Raw genomic sequence first — 18132 nt, 5'->3', positions numbered from 1 at the left:
TTTCTCAACATGAAGCTTATCACTTTTATGAAGAGTAATTATGCGTGATGCAACCATTTAGACATGTGACATTGAAGAGATGCATCAACCTCTGTGCATGGGAAATAAAGGTGTTTCCTCCTCTTGTCAAGTTGTTGGAAAAAGAATTTGATTAGCCTTCTACAAAGAAAGATAATGCTCAATTTGTAGCCAAATGCATGGTATGCCAAAATATTAAGAGCTACAAGGGTAAGACTCAAGGACTTTTAATGCCTCTACCAATACCTATTGAGTTGAGCAAATATCTATAGATTTTATTATAGGCTTATCTACCATAGCTAGTCAAAATGAAATAATTTGGACTATAGTGGACCACCTAAATAAGCAAGCCTATTTTATTCCATACAAGAAGACTGTAAAACTCCCAAACAAGCTACGAATATGTTCATTAAATACATTTTTTATAGCACAACTTGCCAAAAAAGATTATATCACAAAGAGATTCTTAATTTTGTAGTCTTTTTTAGAGAACCTTGTTTGAGAATTCAAGCACTAAGTCGTATTTCACAACTACTTTCCATCCGAAAGCCAATGGTCAAACTGAAGTGACCAATAGCATCATACTAGATTTACTTAAAGCTTATATGTCATCTCAACCAAAACTTTGGGATCATTATACTCACCTTCTATAGTTTGCTTATAATAACACACCTCACACAGCCTGTGGATGAGCACCATTTGAGATTATTTACAAAAAATCCTTACCCATTTTGACTACGAGGCTTTTGATTTTGATTATATTCTCTAAGAGGTATGTGCAGCTATTCATTCCGCATAAGAACATTACGCCAAATAAGAAAACAAGGAACATAAAGACATTTCCTTTAAAGAAAATGATCATTTACTTTTGAGGATAGAAAAGAGATGCTTAATAAAGTGTAGAGAAACACCCAATTGTGAAATTGTCACCGAGGTTACTTGTGAGAGTTGATTTGTTAAAGCGAGTCCAAACAATTTCATATTCACATGAAAGTAATTAGTTTTGTGATGAGTGAATGGTACCACATGTTAGTATTATTTTGTTGAGTGATTCCAATATAATTGTGACCTAACATTGTGGATTCTATGAGTATAGACTATGAGTATGAGGATGACAATGATGGTGGACACTAGAGGTGAACACCTGCCTAGGTGTCTCAATTATTTTTTTCTAAGTGCACATCTGTGCACCATTTTCATTTATTATGGTTAGGCCCATTGTACATAATCATTGGGCAAAGGTTACATTATTTTAATTCCTTAGATATTCAACAAAGGTTACTTTTTATACAAGATCAATTCTAATTTATTATGTTTAGGCCCATTGTCCATAATTGTTGGGCAAAGGTTATGCTATTTTGCTACGTTAGATATTGGACAAAGGTTAATTTTATACAAGAAAAAGCCCAATTTTGGAAAAGCGTACCGCATGTGGGAGAAGGAGCCACACACGTCGGGGGGATGGGGGTGGAGATTGTACCCAATCTTGTGTATTTGATTATTATCTTATGTGTTTGTTCTATGTGTTTATGATTGGTGCAAGGTTGGATGTTTCGTTCGTAGTATTCTTTCATTTACTTGGTTAATATGGGCAAAGGCAAATCTCCATGTACAAGATCCTTTGACAACTCCACCTCTCCTACACAATAGGTTGAGGTGTCTTGATAAATGGAGATTCAAGGCATATAGGAGAGCCACCCAGCCCTAACACTAGAACTTTAGATTGAGACCTTTATCTAATAATCCTCTAACGAGTAATGTGACCTTACATCATAAGGTATAGATGTAGATCACCCAAATTAAATGTGAAATCTAAGAACACGAGTGATTTTGCATAGTAAAGAATAATGAAATTTAAATGGCTTTTTAGTGACAGCTTTTTTAAAGGTGGTTTTATGATTTATGCAATCACCAACTTCATTTACCTTGGGCATTTTTCCACATATCCACTAAGGTTTTCAACGTTAAAGATATAAAGCCTCTTATCACTATAGTTAACTTCAAAGGTTACTACCTACGATGCTTGGAGCTGCCTCGATGTGACAACCTGAGAAGCAACCTTCTGCACACGAAGGTGAAGCTCCATTGACAGCTTGGTAAGTCCTCGATGACTCTTGCACACATGAGGCTAAACACACACACTCTCTCTCTCTCTCTCTCTCTCTCTCTCTCTCTGCACATGATGCATCTAGAGTGTATGAATTTGTCCTTTTACTTCCTTCAACAACCATGCCGGTCAAGCACACATAATGATCCGATCATTGACAAAGAACATGTTTCAAGCCATTTTTGTACATGCATTAGTGCTATAACATGCAATTCCCTTATGTTTTAACATTGACAAGCCTTAGCTTAGTTATAACACGAAGTTCTGGTTATAATTTTGCCTATGTTAAGTACTTAGGCTCTAGAAGTTGGTGTACAGTATGGTATATCCATGGCAATGGCATAGATAGCTATCCCATGGGCTAAGGGCGTGTCACGTTAATATGCATATTAAATGACTTTGGGAGTCATTTAAGGATCTCCACAATTACTTTGTAATCAGGTTCTTATGCAAAAGAAGTGATCTTGGAGAGGTTAACTGTCACTTGAAGGTATTTACTGCATGGGTTACGCAAAGGTTGTGCATTGCCCCTTTTTAAGGAACATTTCAGCTCAAGAGAAGTGAACGCTTGATACTAGTCATAGTGTTTCAAACCATGAAAATTCTCTTTTGAGGGAGGAAATATAAGGGGGAAAGTGAAACCAAAATCAATGGTCTCTGTATTGGGGATAGCGATCTTATTGTCCTCGTTAGCTAACCATCAGACTCATCAAGGTAATGGAGATTGCCTAAATCAAGTGCGGACAAGAGGTTCTCTGAAATAACTACCATAAAAAGATAAGTGATATGGTATTCACTAACCACTGAAGGGCCTTTGTTATGGTTCATGAGGAATGCTCATAAGTCATTGGTTGAGTGTAACTTCAGTGGGTCTGAATCTAGACTGACCCTGATGTAGGTCAACAGCCTACCAACCTTTCAGGCTGGTAACACGGTTGCATGGGACACATCATCTGGTGGCCCAACGCTCTGAAGGAGTAGGTGCACATGTCTCTCTCCCACGCTCAGGGGTGCGGGGTACTCTCCCTTCATTTACTAGCAGTTCTTTCAGCACATAGTAAGAAGCAGATATTGCTGAAGAATTCTGGCTGCACAGCAGCTAAGAAAGATTATAAACTGCACAAAAAAAAAATGGCAAATACTCTATTGAGGGGAATGAATATGTCTCAAGTTGACTCGCTCCACAGGCCTTTCCTACAGGTCAATGAGTTCAAAAGCAGGAAATCTGCTTGCACCAAGCATGCTCAGCACCCCTTCCCTACATGTCAATTCAAAATCAGGAAACCTGCTTGCACGGAACAAAATACATGTCACTACAGAAACACACTTCTTATTGGCATGAAGTGATCAATTGACCAATTAACCTGAAGACCTCCACACAAGGCCACTGCGTGAATTCCAACATGTGAACCAGCTCTGCCTGCTACACAGATTTAAGCATTGCAATTCCCCTGTGGTGGTCCCTGTGGCGGAAAAGCTTGGATAAAATAAATCTCAAAGAAACTGGATTGTCACAATCTTCTACCAAGCTTGCTAAGCCTTCTGGCCACACCAAAGACTATGACTCTCCCCACAACTCCCCTGTCCAACCCACAAGCAAGGACAACAGCTCCACCAACTACGAGCCACTTCCAACCTTTCACATGCTGGTGCCTTCCAGAATCCTCATTCAATTCACTTTTCCGCACAGTTGCAGCAGTCACACCAGAATCCTCGAAAAAGCTCTCGGGTACGCTCGTGACCAGCTGTGCCATAGAAGCACTGTAAGAAAGAGTACATGAAGACTTGCGATGCGCCTGATATTTTCGAAGCCCCGGTTCCATCTTCTTCACACAGTTCCACATCCCTTGTCGCACCCCAAGCTTTGCAATGTCCCTTTGAATGCCCATATCTTCCAAATGCAAAAAGGTAACCTCACATGCTGTCATTTGCCCTGTCTGTGGGGACTCAACTGCATGCCAAATAAAAATAAAAAATAAAAAAATTAGCCATACCAAGAAAGTTGCACACAACTTAAAGCCCCTATCAGCAAGAAGATATGCCAAACCTGCTCGAACACACCAACTTGAAGAGTAAACATCAACTCTTCGAGGCTTCTTTTGCCGAGGAACTGCAGAATAAGGTACACCCTGCATTCACATCAACAATACACAAGTTTAGGCATTAAAAAAGGCAGGCAGCCACATTCTTCCACAATAACGAGGAGCAAACAAAGTGGAGCTTCAAGAGATGTCTTCGAAGGTTCACCTTAGTAATACAAAAGAAAGTGCCCCCAGACTCATAAATTCTTCGGCCAATCAGATACTCTCGATCGCTACAAAAAAAGGGAAACTGCAAGAACACCACAATAAATCATTAAACCCCAAGTGGTACAAAAAATAGGTCAAGGGTGGAATTCACAGACAGATCCCGTGCCCATGGGGGGGAGAAAGGGGGGGAGGGTTGATCTCCCCTGCCCATGATGGACATAAGGAGATCTCCCCTTTTTGTGGGCAGGGGATTATATCTGTAAAGACCCTAAATCTTAAGGAGATTATTTAAATCTTACCTTCCTGATCCAATGTGCAATTTCTGCTCCTGTCTCAGTACATCCTTCCAACGATTTCATATATATAATCATATCATCCCATTCATGCCGAAACTCATCATCCCAATAGAAGTCTTTCACCATTTCTGGAGTGGCATCCTCAAACACAGTGCGGCTCCTATACTCTGTGGGACCTCCCTGCAAAACAAACTTCCCGTGAGCCAATCAAAGAGCACATTTCCTCAGAAATGCTGCATGTTTACTGATTAGAAAGCTTGTCAACAACACCTCAGATCAATAGACAGAAGATTACTGCTGCTAAATGATCCTAGGAAAAAAGCAAAGATAACAAAGCAAAACATGAGTAGGTGCCACACAGTCCATAGAGGCTAGTTGTGCAAACTCGAGCAGTGCTCAGGAGGATTGAATGTGTAGGACTTGAGTCAAAGACCCTAACTGCTAAACCTACATGCACTCATCACACTGATAGAAAACAAAAAACGTAAGCTCCGGGGTTCGCATTTATACCCAACCTTACTTCCATCTATGGGCACCCGAAGCTCGGGTCCAATCCCTCCCTCTGAAGGTACCTCACATGGAAGCTTGTATTAACTTACGCATGAATGGCCCACACAAAAGCTTATAAGAGCTTGAAATTTTGAGGGGAAAGAAAACCTATAAGAGAATTTGAATAAGGCCTTACACTTTGAGAAACAAAAAAAAAAAGAACCTTTAAGAAATGACAAAAAGGTCCTACTCTTTCAGAAGACTCTCTCACCAATCCTTGAGACATTGCCCAGCAAGAGAACTACCCGTCTTTCCACAGCATTCTTTGTCAGGATTCAGACTCCGACTTCCCTCACATTTAACAGAGGGACAGATCTCCTCGCTTGGCATTTATCCAAGGAGTTTCTTCTTTGCAATAGGGCATATAGTAATATACCCTTTTGGCCAACTAGGGCAAGGGCACCGGTGTACATGAACACCATGACTAGGTGCACCATTATTATATAGTCCAACCCCCTGCTTTTTTCTCCAAAAGGACAAAATTTCACTCAATTATCTTTCGATCAAATATATTTTAAAAAATTGCTGCTCAATTGCGTCCCTCCTTCCTTGTGCCTTCTTAAGCCCATTTGCGGCCCAATTTTGCACACCATTTCATCCCGATCTCATGCTTGAGGAGCCCTCCCTCCATACTCCTTCCATTTTGCTCATCTCCTTGCTTCTACCTTATTCTTTACTTCTTTGCTCTCCTTTTCTAATGTTTCTCCATTCTGTTTTCTTCTTTGCCTTCGCTCCTCTTTCCTTTTCTTCCTTTTCTCCCTTCAATTTCCTCTTACTTCTACAGACATTCCCATACCCCGTTTTCAACAAATCTCCATAATTTTCCCAATTCCCCACATTGCCTTACCAAAATCTGAGTGAGTGTACTTGCAATGTAAGGGACGACACCGTTTTCATTCATGAATATGGTACTTCACATAGAAAATGCACGGTTTGCAAGTACTGCAACGACACATCGCAAAAGCACTGCACCTGAGAGGGTACACAAGGAGCACATGAATGCTTTTGCATCAATGAGCGCATCTTTCCCACACATGGTGGTTCAGAGTAAAGATTCCATAAAGTGCAAGCTCTGTTACACCCTCTGTTTCCCTTGATGTCATGGTGAAGGCATGAACACATAGCAGAGGCTAACAGGACTGAGAGGGGAGTTGCACCTACACCTAGCTCACCACCAAGACTCAAAAGCAACACTTCCCAATGCAATACCAGCCCAGGAACTGGACAAGTCTTTTCTCCTCCAAACACATAAATTTCACCTTGGATCTCTCCTTTTTCGCAGCAAGTTTCTGCACCTGATCAGGGCAGGAAGTCTCCTGGGGAATTCTGTAACTTAGGAGAGGGGCTTTAGTGAAGATGATTGCAATAAGGGGGAACCCTTTTGGTGCCCAGCCCCTGGTGGGGGGGCTTGAGCGCCTGATCGGGGCTGGTCTCAGGCTGCTTGCGGCTCCAAACCTGAAAATAACATATGCTGATAATTGCCCCAAATCCAAGGTCCCATGACGCATTCCACCTATCTGGCATGTTAATGTCTTAGGTCTCTGCCTCCCTTCGTAGGCGTACTGACAGACTGCCAGTCAGCATCCCTAAACCTTACATATGCTATATGGCCTCTGTCCCTTAATCAATTAAGGGTCACAAATGACCATCAGCTACATGATTACACGTATAGTTCCTTGTAGTATGACACATGCATCCATGCTATGGATGATGTAACAAGAGAGATGAGACAGCAAACGAGAATGCAGACCAAGGCAAATTCCATCCATTACGAGGAATCAAACAACTGTCAACAGTCGTATATACATACGAGTATGTGCGTGTGCCCCTAACACACATTGTATATTCGCTTTCCATTGTTGAGGTATACAGTATTGTGAGCATAATAGCAATCTAAAACACAAAAGATAGAAACTTAGAGAGAGCCTGAGTAAACCAAACACAATTAATCAATTGGAACTTCCTAAAACCAAAGACTAGACCAAGTGAGTCGCAATCATTTTTGGACTACACAGAATGTCAATCATGGAGTAAATACATGCCTGTGGATCTCTACGCCAGGCTTGATAAAACATTCCAGGAATTGAGTGTTCCATCATCGGCTCCCAAGGAAGGCCTCCATCCTTGTAATGAAACCTGCGATAAAGATCCCGCAAATCCTCGTCTCCGACCCCAAAACGAGCAAAATTAACTGTAATGGAATTCCCATTCTCCAAGGCTTGAGGTGAGGGAACTGCACCTCTGCAAATCAACAAGTACCTCCATGACTGGAAAGCTAAAATCTCCAACGAAGTTTGGTTGCACAAAAACACAAGCAATAATTTCACGCCATGTCTCTACAACTCTGAAGGTGCTAGTAGAGATTACCATATGCAGCATTCAAATCTTGCTGGAGTTCATTTTTTTCACATTAAGTCAATGACAAAGAAGAACCTACCTTTCCTGGCTTGCATGCTCAAGCTGTGTCTGCTGAGGATATCTCCATGCTTTAAATTTCAACCAACATTCCTTCAACATTTGAACTGCAGTAACTGAGGCAGTCAAGGCAAACCAAAAGCGCCGAACACCTAATCCAGGAGGGCTAGTCCAGACCAGTCTGGGTCTGCTTCTGATCCCTAAAAACAGCAGGCTTACCCATCTTGGCTTCCAAATCCATCCCACAAAAAGGCCCACCAGCACAGCCACCCACAAGGGCACCAAACTTGCAGAAAGTTCCAGCAATGTCTCCAGTAGGGAAGGTGACTTGTCTGTAAAGAAAGGGAAGTAGTCTCTGCTCTTCAATTCCATCTTTCAATGTGGTGGTGGGCACCTACGTTAACCCTCCAAGGCAGCGCAGCCTGCCCACATGTATTGGAAGTCATTCAAACTAAACCTGATGTGCAGGATAAGGTTACAAAGATGCAGAAAGGCAGGCATATGCAAAATAATGCAAAGATCCAAACCTGCTAGGAGAAAGGCGATGCTGAGATGCTCCCCAGGTACAAGTCCGTCCAACAGAAAGCTTTCTTTTCCACAGATACGGCTCGCCCAGAACACAGACCAAGGATACAGACAGCGCCCAAATGTGATAGGCTACAAAACACACAAAATGGAAGATCGCCCAGCACAGGTCAAGGAAACAAACACAGGCATGGGGATCGCCCTATAGGTAATTCTGCTAAAATCAGGGGGGCGGCATGTGAGGGCAGAGCGCCCACATCCAAAGAGGAAGCCCTGGCGACAAGCAACCCTCCCCTCAACACACCACAAAACCTACAGGCGGACAGCAAAGGGGATAATCGTTCTCTCTTGCGCTGGATGCGGCGAAAAAACTATCGCACCATCTCTTGATTTTACGGGTAAACCCACCGTCCACCCGCAGAGGTTCTTACCGACACGAATTTTTCCAAATGCACATGTCACATGTGTGTTCCAGGACTGTTTGCTTTGCGGCCAAGCGTTTTTACGCCAAGCTCGACAATCCCAGCAACCCACCATAGCCACATATGCTTGAATGAGCCAGGTCGGATTCCAGTAAGATTTAACCACACAAATTCGAGTGATCCATCAGATTACATTCAATTCTTGCCAATTTGGATAAGACCCATGTAAGCTTCAATCCCTTGGATCTGTCAGCCCTATCCTTGCCTCATCTTTTAGTAGCCCTCTCATTGGAGCTTGAAAGTTGAAAGTTGGATCTTTCTCTCTCTCTCATGAATTTTGCAAATGATTTGATTATAAGTCAAAGTGAAAACTCTAGCTCAAAGAATTTCCAAATGTGTGGGGTGAGGAGTTAGCCTACTAGTGGAGTATTAGGCCCTTTATAGACCGCGTGGTGCCCATGCAGGTGTGGTGCACTGGGCCAATGAGGGACACCGCCATACAACCCATCTTTACACACCGCCATGTCTCCCCCTCTCCGCTGGGCCACGCTGGCCTCCACGCCATGCCCGCATTTCACCTGTGTGTGGGCAGCGGGACCTGGCTGCCCAAACTTGGGCACAACTCCCTCCACCCAATCCTGTGGATTGGCGCGTCTTCGTTGCTAGGCTTCCCTCCAAAGAGCAAGGATAAAAGCGGACTGACGATTTTCCAACATCAACATCTCTGCATTTCTTTTGCAAATCAATATCTAGAGGTAAGCCTGCTTTTCTTCTGCAGTTCGATTTACGTGATAAGCCTGCGTTTTTTTTGGGCGAGCTCTTTGTATTTTCTGCAAATCAACATCTCTACATGCTGTTTTTGTATTTTCTACATCATAAACATGTGCATGTTCTGCTTATCTATATTTTCTGCTCTCTGCATGCTGTTTTTTTTGCTACATTTTTTTACAAAATAAGATATGCAGAGAGCAAAAAAAATTGAGGTCTTTGAATCAAATTGATGTATTTACATGTTAAAACTTGATGCTGCTCATTATTTTTTGCTCCATGCTTATCTGTTTTTGCTGCATGTTCTGCTTATCTGTATTTTCTGCTCTCTGTTTTTGCATGTTGTCCCTCATTGGCCTAGCGCACCATGTATGAAGCATCAAACCTTTGAAACCCATTTGATGCTGTTTTTACTGAATGTTGTCCCTCATTGACCCTTTTCAAACCGCTCTACCATGGGTGCTCATCAGTGTGTAGTGCTCTTTCTTTAATACCTTGATCACACACACATTTTTCCCCTCACACTCACTACAATACATTCCATACTTCTTGCTACAATACAAGCAACATCTGCTCTCTGTTTTTGCTGCATGTTGTGATTGCATGCTGTTTTTTTTGCAACATGTAAAAACAGCATGCAATCCAAGATAACAAAATAGAGCCTGCAATGTTTTGTGCAGTGAAGGTACAGCTTGATTAGAGTGATAAATTGTGTGTTATGTAGCGTGATTATGTGTTATACATGACGATGTCCCTCATTGGCCCAGCGCACCACTAATGGCATGGGCTCTGCATTATGTGGCTCTACAGTGAAGGTACAGCTTCATTAGAGTGATAAATTGTATGTTATGTAGCTTGATTATGTGTTATGCATTATGTGGCTCTACCATGGGTGCTCAGTGTGTAGTGCTCTTGCTTTAATACTTTGTAGGCTACTTGACTAGCATCTAATTGACCCCTTTATTTTGACGTTCCAGTAATCCCCCAATGGATTCCCAGGACTCGCAAGACAGCGAGTACACGCCCTTATACTCCCAATATTCTTAGGCATCCTACTTTCCGTTGTCCGCATTCGATGGTTCACCGTTTGTGTTTACACCATACCAATGGCCCAACCCAATCAGCTACCAGTCTCTGCATCAAAGTCTGTAACCCTCACAAGCAGAGAGACGGACATCTCATCTTTGACTCCGGAAGGGAAAAGTGATGTGGATGGGGTTTCTGCTCCAAAAAAACTTCCAGTAAAGCGTAGAGTCCAACAATCAGATGATGCAGAGGTGCAGGAGGTTGAAGTTTCCAACAAAGCCCCCGTGACCAAGAGAGGTAGAAAGGCCTCTACACCAAAGACCAATGTAGATGAACAAACATGGAAAAGGGAGGTTTGGAAGGATGCATGGGTTGTTCAGCTCATTCACATTCGGGGTTCAATGCACGATGAGTTTGGAAAAACTCGTAAGCAAGGGGTTGATCTATGGTCTAAAGTTGCCACTCAACTTGCAGGGCTATTCCCAAAGTGTGACAAAGACTCTGAAGGTTGCAGAAAGAAATGGGGTCGTATGTATGCAGACTACAAGAAGGACAAGGCCCATAATTCGATCTCTGGAAATGATCGTAAGGTAACATGTCAATGGTTTGAAATCATTGATGAGTACATGCACAATCAGGCAAACGTGGTTAGCTTCACCCATGCGTCAGCTGTGGGTGGTAACACCGACGGCCCAATTGGGGAAGTACACGAAGGAGAGGGCACACAATCCTCTATGAAAACAGAAGCGCCCCAGAGCAATGTCCCCAACCTACGACCACAAAAAGATCAGAAGATTGAGGATTCCCTTCTTGACATGGCCAGCACGGCCAAAGTCATGGCAGATCAGCACAAAGACTCTCTTGCGGATCGGCAAAAGCAAAAGCCCAAAAGTTGCAAATGCTTGGCCAGCTTACTTCAGTTGTGACTGGCCTTTTGGATGTAGTGAAAAGTTTTAAAAAGGAGTGATTTCACTTTGTTATCTCTGCAAATTATGGTGTTTTAACATGTTTACTATAAGTGAATTTTCCATCAAGTTTTTAGCTAATTTCAAGTTTTAACATGTAAACACACTAATGTTATGTAATCATAGGAATTTAGCCATTCTTCCATGTATTGCAGGGGATGGAAGACGAGTTAATTCTTGTACTTTGTATCATCTCAATCATCATTTCTTTGATTGCAATGATTGAGATGATGGATTCATATTATGATGAGGAAGATTTACGCATGCAACATGTATCCATACTGAGTCAGTGCATGGCTCGAGTTTGGCCTACACGGCAGTCTCGGATTGCTAGAAGGAGACATGAGCGGCGGTCATGTTGGGCTTATCCTAGACCCCAAACTTTTATGGAGCATGGTTTGCTTGGAACCTACTAAGACAGAATGTTCAAGAGTAGGCTCCGCCTAAGCAAGGAAACATTTCACTTCTTGACTGCACGGCTTGCTCCTCGCTTGCAACGGTCTAACACTAACTATGGAAAGGCAATTACTGTGGAGAAGCGTGTATGTGTGGCTTTGCACCGTCTAGCTATAGGATCGAACTTACAAGTAATAGCAGATTTGTATGGGTTTCCACGTCTTCATGCCAGAAGATCATTCTGGAGTTTTGTCACATGCAATCTCCACATCAGGTCTTCATGACCTGTGCATTAAATGGCATTCTTCTTATAGAATGTGTATCATGGCTAAAGGATTTCAGGCAATACATGGCATTCCGTTTGTTATTGGTGCAGTGGATATGGTAGCCATGTTCCAATTATTGCCCCTCATGTGCACCATGAGGACTACTTTAATCGGAAGGGGTTTCATTCTATAATTTTATAGATGACCGTTGCTTCTAACTGCTTGGTTTGGGATTATGACATTGGTTGGGCAGGTTCTATGCAGTTTTTTCTTTGTGAATAGAGCAAGTAAGAAAATCTTAAAGCACACAAGCAAGCAATCCATTAGCAGAAGTAGGGGAAGAAGAGGTGCATAGGAATAAGTTTCTCTTGGGAATTTCAGATCTTTCTAATTTGGCTAACTTTTTCTTCTTATTTGTTGGGTCTTCTTCAGCATAAAGGCTTTAATTCCATGAGCTCGTCTTTTGAGCATTAGGAGTGATTGATTCTTCTTAAGCAACAAGTGTGAGAACAAGCTTCAAAGCGGAGACTGAGAGCTTACGCATGAGCTCTTGTGCATTAGCATTTACGTATAAGCTCTTGTATGTATGTAAGAGCTCGCGGTGTTCTTAGCGCATAATCTCATGATGCTCATAGCTCATAAGCTCTTAAACTCATGAGTCTATGTGTAAGCTCTTATGAATTATTCACAAAAGCTTAACTAGCCAAAAAAACGGTGACTAGCTATGAGGTGTCAATGCAATAGTCTCACAAATGCCCTTACAAAACTTGCAAGGGTTATTGTGAGGGGGAAAAATTAACTAAGCCTCATTAATTACGAGCCTTATTAGCATAGGATCCATAGTGAGGCTTACTATCAAACTTTTGAAGTTGACATAATTTTTATTCCAAGTGTATTACCCTTGTTATAAGCCTCGCACTGCCCATGTACTATCATAGTGTAGAACTTTTCCATTGAGTAGCTTGGGACTTGATAACATTACATTTTGGTGCAAGTTATTGTAACACTACAATCTATATTGTGTTGTCTTTTTATTATTCTTTCATTGTTACTACTATTAGAAATTTGATCTCATAATTTTATATGGATGAAGGGGAACATAACTCTTTATATTTGTGGGTGTATGTTTGAAAACTTAAGAGGTCTAAATGGCCTTGGTTCAAAGGTTATCTTGTTAAGTTTAGTGAATGTAAGTTGGTGAGAAAAAATTAATAGTTGTAGAGATTCTATAAGTCATAGACGATGTAAAGGGTTTACATGGAAAGTGCTAGTCTCACAACATGAATTATCTTAGCCACAGAAAGTGTGTTTGTGGTTCATGCTCCTTGAGCTACAAATGGACACACTTAGACTCATATTTGAAAAAAGAAAATCGAAAGGAATTATAGATTGATGTGTTCTATATTAGGTTTATCTTGATAAGTTTCTTATTAAGTATCTTGATTATCTTATTGTGAGGTTTATTATTTACTTTCATTCTCCCTAGCTATTAGGATTTCCTAGTTGGTATTGGTGTCACCTAGGGTAGGATTTGGCTAAGGCTTTTTCTCCTCTTTCTCCTATTCCATGTGATTAGGGCATATTCTCCTATGTGAGACTATCTAAGAGCAAGGTGCAAAGTCTCTTCCACCCAAATAATATGTAATCCCCCTTAGTTTATCAAGGTTTCTTATGGCCCTTTGGACTTCCACCATAGATATTACTTTGATCACATATTACCTTAATCACCACCCACTTCAAGGATCCAAATTGTGGCCGGATCATGGTTTCACTTCATTGCTTTAAGCATGACATCAACACCAACCTTTTTATATAAGCCTTGTAAAGCACCAAAAAGCTTTAGCAACTTTCTTAGTAGTATTTTGTTTTATGCTCAAGTGTAATGATGGTGGTTTGAATGTTGATAAGCCAAGTCATTTTGTAAGATTATAGCGATTTTGGTGGTAGAGCAATAAATCAATCGTTTATAATTCTTGAAGCTTCACACCTATTCACTGTGAGGAGTAGTTTATTGGACATTACTAAGGTCAAGTGCAAAGCTCAAGGTGTGTGGATAGAGGCTAGAATTAAAAATATATTTGATATAGATAACTAGTATAATTTGATATAGATAACTAGTATAATTTGATACTCTAGTCAAAGAGGTAAAACTGTTGATATAATTTGGTACTCAAGGTAACGATAAAAATAACTAGAAGAATCACACAAGTCTTAGCTATTTTGGGCTAATACTTTGTAAATGAAGCGGAGTTTCCCTTACCATGGCATACATCCGTTTGCCTTAGAGCTTGTCTTCTTATTGATCTTAATTAAGATTTAATCATGTTCTTACTTATTGCATAATCCTCCACTCCACGGCTACTTTTAGGCTTTTTTATTTTGGTTAGCCTCCAAATTTCAACACTTAGAGTGTATAAAATGTATATAAAATGGTGGCACCTACAACTATCGTCTTTAGTACCTACCGTCTCTTTATATGCATGCACTTTGTCTATTGCCAATAGCATAATAGTGGGGACCTTGAGCACTTTGTCTATTGCTAATAGCATAATAGTGGCGACCTTTAGAACTTTTTCTATTGCCAATATCATATAGTAAGAATTGATATTGCAACATTCCACTTTGATGCTACAACCTACGTTGTGTCAAGTAATCAAAAGTAGGGATGATCAAAATTTATGTGTGATTTGTGAAAAATGGATGGATGAATATAGTAATGTTCAAGTATGTATATTAAAATGTGAGTAAAATGTATCTTAAAGTGCATTGTGGTCTTGACTAAAATTTTACTTTTTTTTAACTTTCTTATTTTAATGACATAAATGTGTTTTTTATATCCTTTTCCATTGATTACATAATCCTATATGGATGAAAAGGGAGTATAACTCTTTGTATATGGGTGTGTATGGTTAAGAATTCAAAGGTTTAAATTGTTAGAATTAATGAGGTCAATCTAATGTGCACAATGCACAATGGACATTAATAAATGTATGGACATGAATAAGTGGTACAAAACCTTTGTAAGTGGTTATGACTTTTTATTGATAATAATAATATATGCATGAAGGGAATCGTGGGATTTCACATCCCTACGGTTTTCATTTCTCAACCGCTCTCTTCCTTCTCTCTCACGTGTGATCCTCATGCACATTTCAGCACTTAATCTTTGCACAATTTCATGGTATCAGAGCAAAACGTGTAGAGGAGAAGAAGGGGGTTCCAGGGATAGCAAAAACGCAGGAAAGAGAGAGCATGGAGAAAAACGATTTCTGTCCAGGGGTGACCAGCATTGATTTAGAGGGTTCAAATCCCTAATTCAAGTCCCATGCAATCCCAGGAAAGAGGCGATTTGAAGGAGCAAGCACCATAGAAGCAAAGCGACCTGTTTTGATGCAAATCGATGGAGAATTGGGCCCCAAATCAGAGGCGATTTCTTGCATGAAGAATTGGAGATGATTCAGCCCTCAAAGGTGAGCAAATCAGTCCCAAAACGAAGCCAATTTGATCAATGGAAGGTATGAAAATCTGAAATTAGGGTTTCAGCCCTGTTTTTCTTCCAAAATTTGATGGAAAACTTGCCCAAATTGGGGCAAATGAATGATTAATTGATGGCCCTATCAATGGGTTTCCAAATCATGGAGAAAGTTGAGGCAAATGTTGCCCAAGTTGCTGTCCAAGAAGAAATTACTGCTCCAGCCATGCATGTGATGTTCAAGGGACCACATACTTGCTGATTTTTCAAGCCAAAGTGGAGCATTTCATGTTTGAAGTGTCAAACTTGAAGTTAGGACCTGATTTTATGTCAAAAATGGAAGTAAAGTGCTGCTGTCCACAACCCATGTGTTTGGGCATGTCAAGGCCCTTGAAGACTTGAAGAATTTTGCATTCAAAGGATTGCCCGGGAAGAGGGCTAATGGCATGTATGACCAGCAAAGAGCAAGGTCAAAGATCAACCATGAAGCTGATGGAAAGCTGCAACATGTTGGTAATGTATGTAGCATTTAAATTATGACAAATTAAAGGTCATTTGTGGAAGAGTGGTGCTGTCCATTGTGTGGTTATTGAACCACATTAATCTCCATTGTGTGGAGAAGATTTCCTCACTAAGTGTGTGCTGTCCAAAAGCCTACATGGCAGAGGCAAAGCTTGATATGCTGATCCTACCGGAGAGTGGGAAGTTGGATGGGAAAAATTATCCCATTTGGAAGTTCAAGTTAAAGAATATTCTCAAGGTGAAGGACTTGTGGGACATCACGAATGGCAAGGAAGAAAGACCAACCGTGAGAAGACCCATGATCACCGAGGTTCTTGAAGAGAATCAAAGACAGCTTGAAGAGGAAAGATATGAAAGAGAACTCCTTCAAAGGGAGAAGTATGATAGGAGAGCACAAATGGCTCTTGTCTACATCAACATGAATGTGAAGGACAGCATTATTCCACAAATAAGTAGTGCTTCAACCTCAAATGAAGCATGGGGCATACTTCAAGGCCTTTATGAATCGGTAAACACAACAAGGTTGCTGTTTTTAAAGCAAAAGTTACACACATTTAAGAAGGAATCTAGTGAGTCAATCACATCTTATTTGACTCGTTTAAAGGATATTACTGATCAGCTTGTGTCGGTGGATGAGATGGTGAGTGATGTAGATATGGTGAGCATTGCAATGAATGGGCTCACAATGAATGAGCCTAACTCCCCATGGCAACAACTAGTTACTTCTCTCATGGTGAGAGAATCTACACCATCATTTGAAGAGCTGAGTGCTTTTCTTCTCCAAGAAGAGCTAAGAAGACAAGGGAATAGCACAAAAAGTGTCAAAGCAAAGGATGAAGCTTTCAATGTCAAAGGCAAACCATGGCGTGGCCGTGGTAGAGGAGGAACTTGGAGAAACAATGAAAGGCAAAATCAGACCAGCAATGAAGAAGGGGGAGATTCAAGCTCTTCCCATGATGATAGAAGAGGCTACACCTCTCGTGGAAGAGGTAATTATAGAGGCAATTCAAGAGGAAACTTTAGAGGAGGCTCAAGAGGAGGCTTCAACAACAATCCAAGAGGTAAAGGTCCCTGTTTTTATTGTGGTAAAGATGGCCATATTGAAAGTGAATGTAGAATCAAACAACATGCACAAAGCATGAGAGGTAGGGGGAGAGGCTTCTCCAACTACTCAAGAAAGCAAAACAGCAATTATGTGGAAGAAGATAGCCCACATGATGGAAGACAAAGCAAAGATGAGTTCCTTTTGATGGTTGAATCAACTCACTCTCATTACAAAGGAGAATGGTATGTTGATTCGGGAGCTACAGCCCATATGACGGGCAATGGTGATTGGTTTTCTTCTTATGTTGATGAAGGCAACAAAAACAAAGTGGTTTTGGGTGATGATAGCACTCAAAGCATTGAAGGACATGGTGATATACCAATCAAGCTCAGAAATGGTGACACAGGTATGCTTAAAGATGTGCTTTGGATTCCTAATCTTGCACGAAATTTGCTTTCCGTTGGCTGTATTACAGACCAGCACATGTCCGTGGAGTTCTTTAAGGACCATTTTATCATAAAAGACCTTGAGAAGCATGGTGAAGAGGTGGCCCGTGGCATACGAAGCAATGACAAGCTGTATAAGCTGATTACAATGGGTGGACAGCAAGTTCTGATGACTCAAAAAGCTGAATTATCTCATTTATGGCATAGGAGGTATGGTCACTTGCATATTGAAGCATTGAAGTATCTTCATGACAAAGGCTTGGTGACGGGCTTACCCAAGATTGAAGGAATACCGGGAGTATGTGAGCCTTGTGTTCTTGGCAAGCATGCAAGGGCTCCATTTCCAAAAGCAAGCTCATTTAGAGCAAGGAGGCCACTTGTATTGGTTCATAGTGACTTATGGGGACCAGCCCAAAGACCTTCATTGGGTGGTTCACGGTATTTCCTCTCCCTTATTGATGATTACTCAAGGAAGTGTTGGCTGTTTTTTCTCAAACATAAGTCAGATGTACTTGAAGTCTTCAAAGAATGGAAAGCTCAAGCTGAAAATGAAGCAAGACAAAGGATAAAGATACTCCGGACTGATCGGGGAGGTGAGTTTAACTCGGAGGCTTTTGATTCTCATTGTATGGAGCATGGCATCTT

The 18132-nt window shown here is 41.1% G+C and overlaps 1 protein-coding gene across 1 annotated transcript; it reads right to left on the bottom strand.

Moving 5' to 3' along the window:
- Positions 1–3247: 3247 nt before the first annotated feature.
- On the bottom strand, positions 3248–8914 carry LOC147604389 (uncharacterized). The gene is made up of 7 exons (XM_086795394.1): positions 8162–8914; positions 7657–8056; positions 7258–7460; positions 4674–4846; positions 4373–4456; positions 4173–4254; positions 3248–4076 (listed from the first exon to the last, which is right to left on the bottom strand). Exons 2-7 carry the CDS (start codon positions 8004–8006, stop codon positions 3637–3639), a joined length of 1332 nt encoding a protein of 443 aa, XP_086651520.1. The 5' UTR covers positions 8007–8056; positions 8162–8914; the 3' UTR covers positions 3248–3636.
- Positions 8915–18132: the final 9218 nt, after the last annotated feature.

The sequence above is a fragment of the Cibotium barometz genome, chromosome 62 (genome assembly GCF_041138505.1).
Source record: "Cibotium barometz isolate CiBa-2024 chromosome 62, ASM4113850v1, whole genome shotgun sequence".
NCBI lineage: Eukaryota > Viridiplantae > Streptophyta > Polypodiopsida > Cyatheales > Cibotiaceae > Cibotium > Cibotium barometz.
This window is presented reverse-complemented; position numbering and strand designations above follow the sequence as displayed.

Coding starts and splice junctions, on each gene's coding strand:
- LOC147604389 (XM_086795394.1), bottom strand. CDS start 8,006: ATGGAATTGAAGAGCAGAGACTACTTCCCTTTCTTTACAGACAAGTCA. Junction 7,461..7,656: donor GAGCATGCAAGCCAGGAAAG/GTAGGTTCTTCT, acceptor GTTGATTTGCAG/AGGTGCAGTTCCCTCACCTC. Junction 4,255..4,372: donor CTTTCTTTTGTATTACTAAG/GTGAACCTTCGA, acceptor ATGTGAATGCAG/GGTGTACCTTATTCTGCAGT.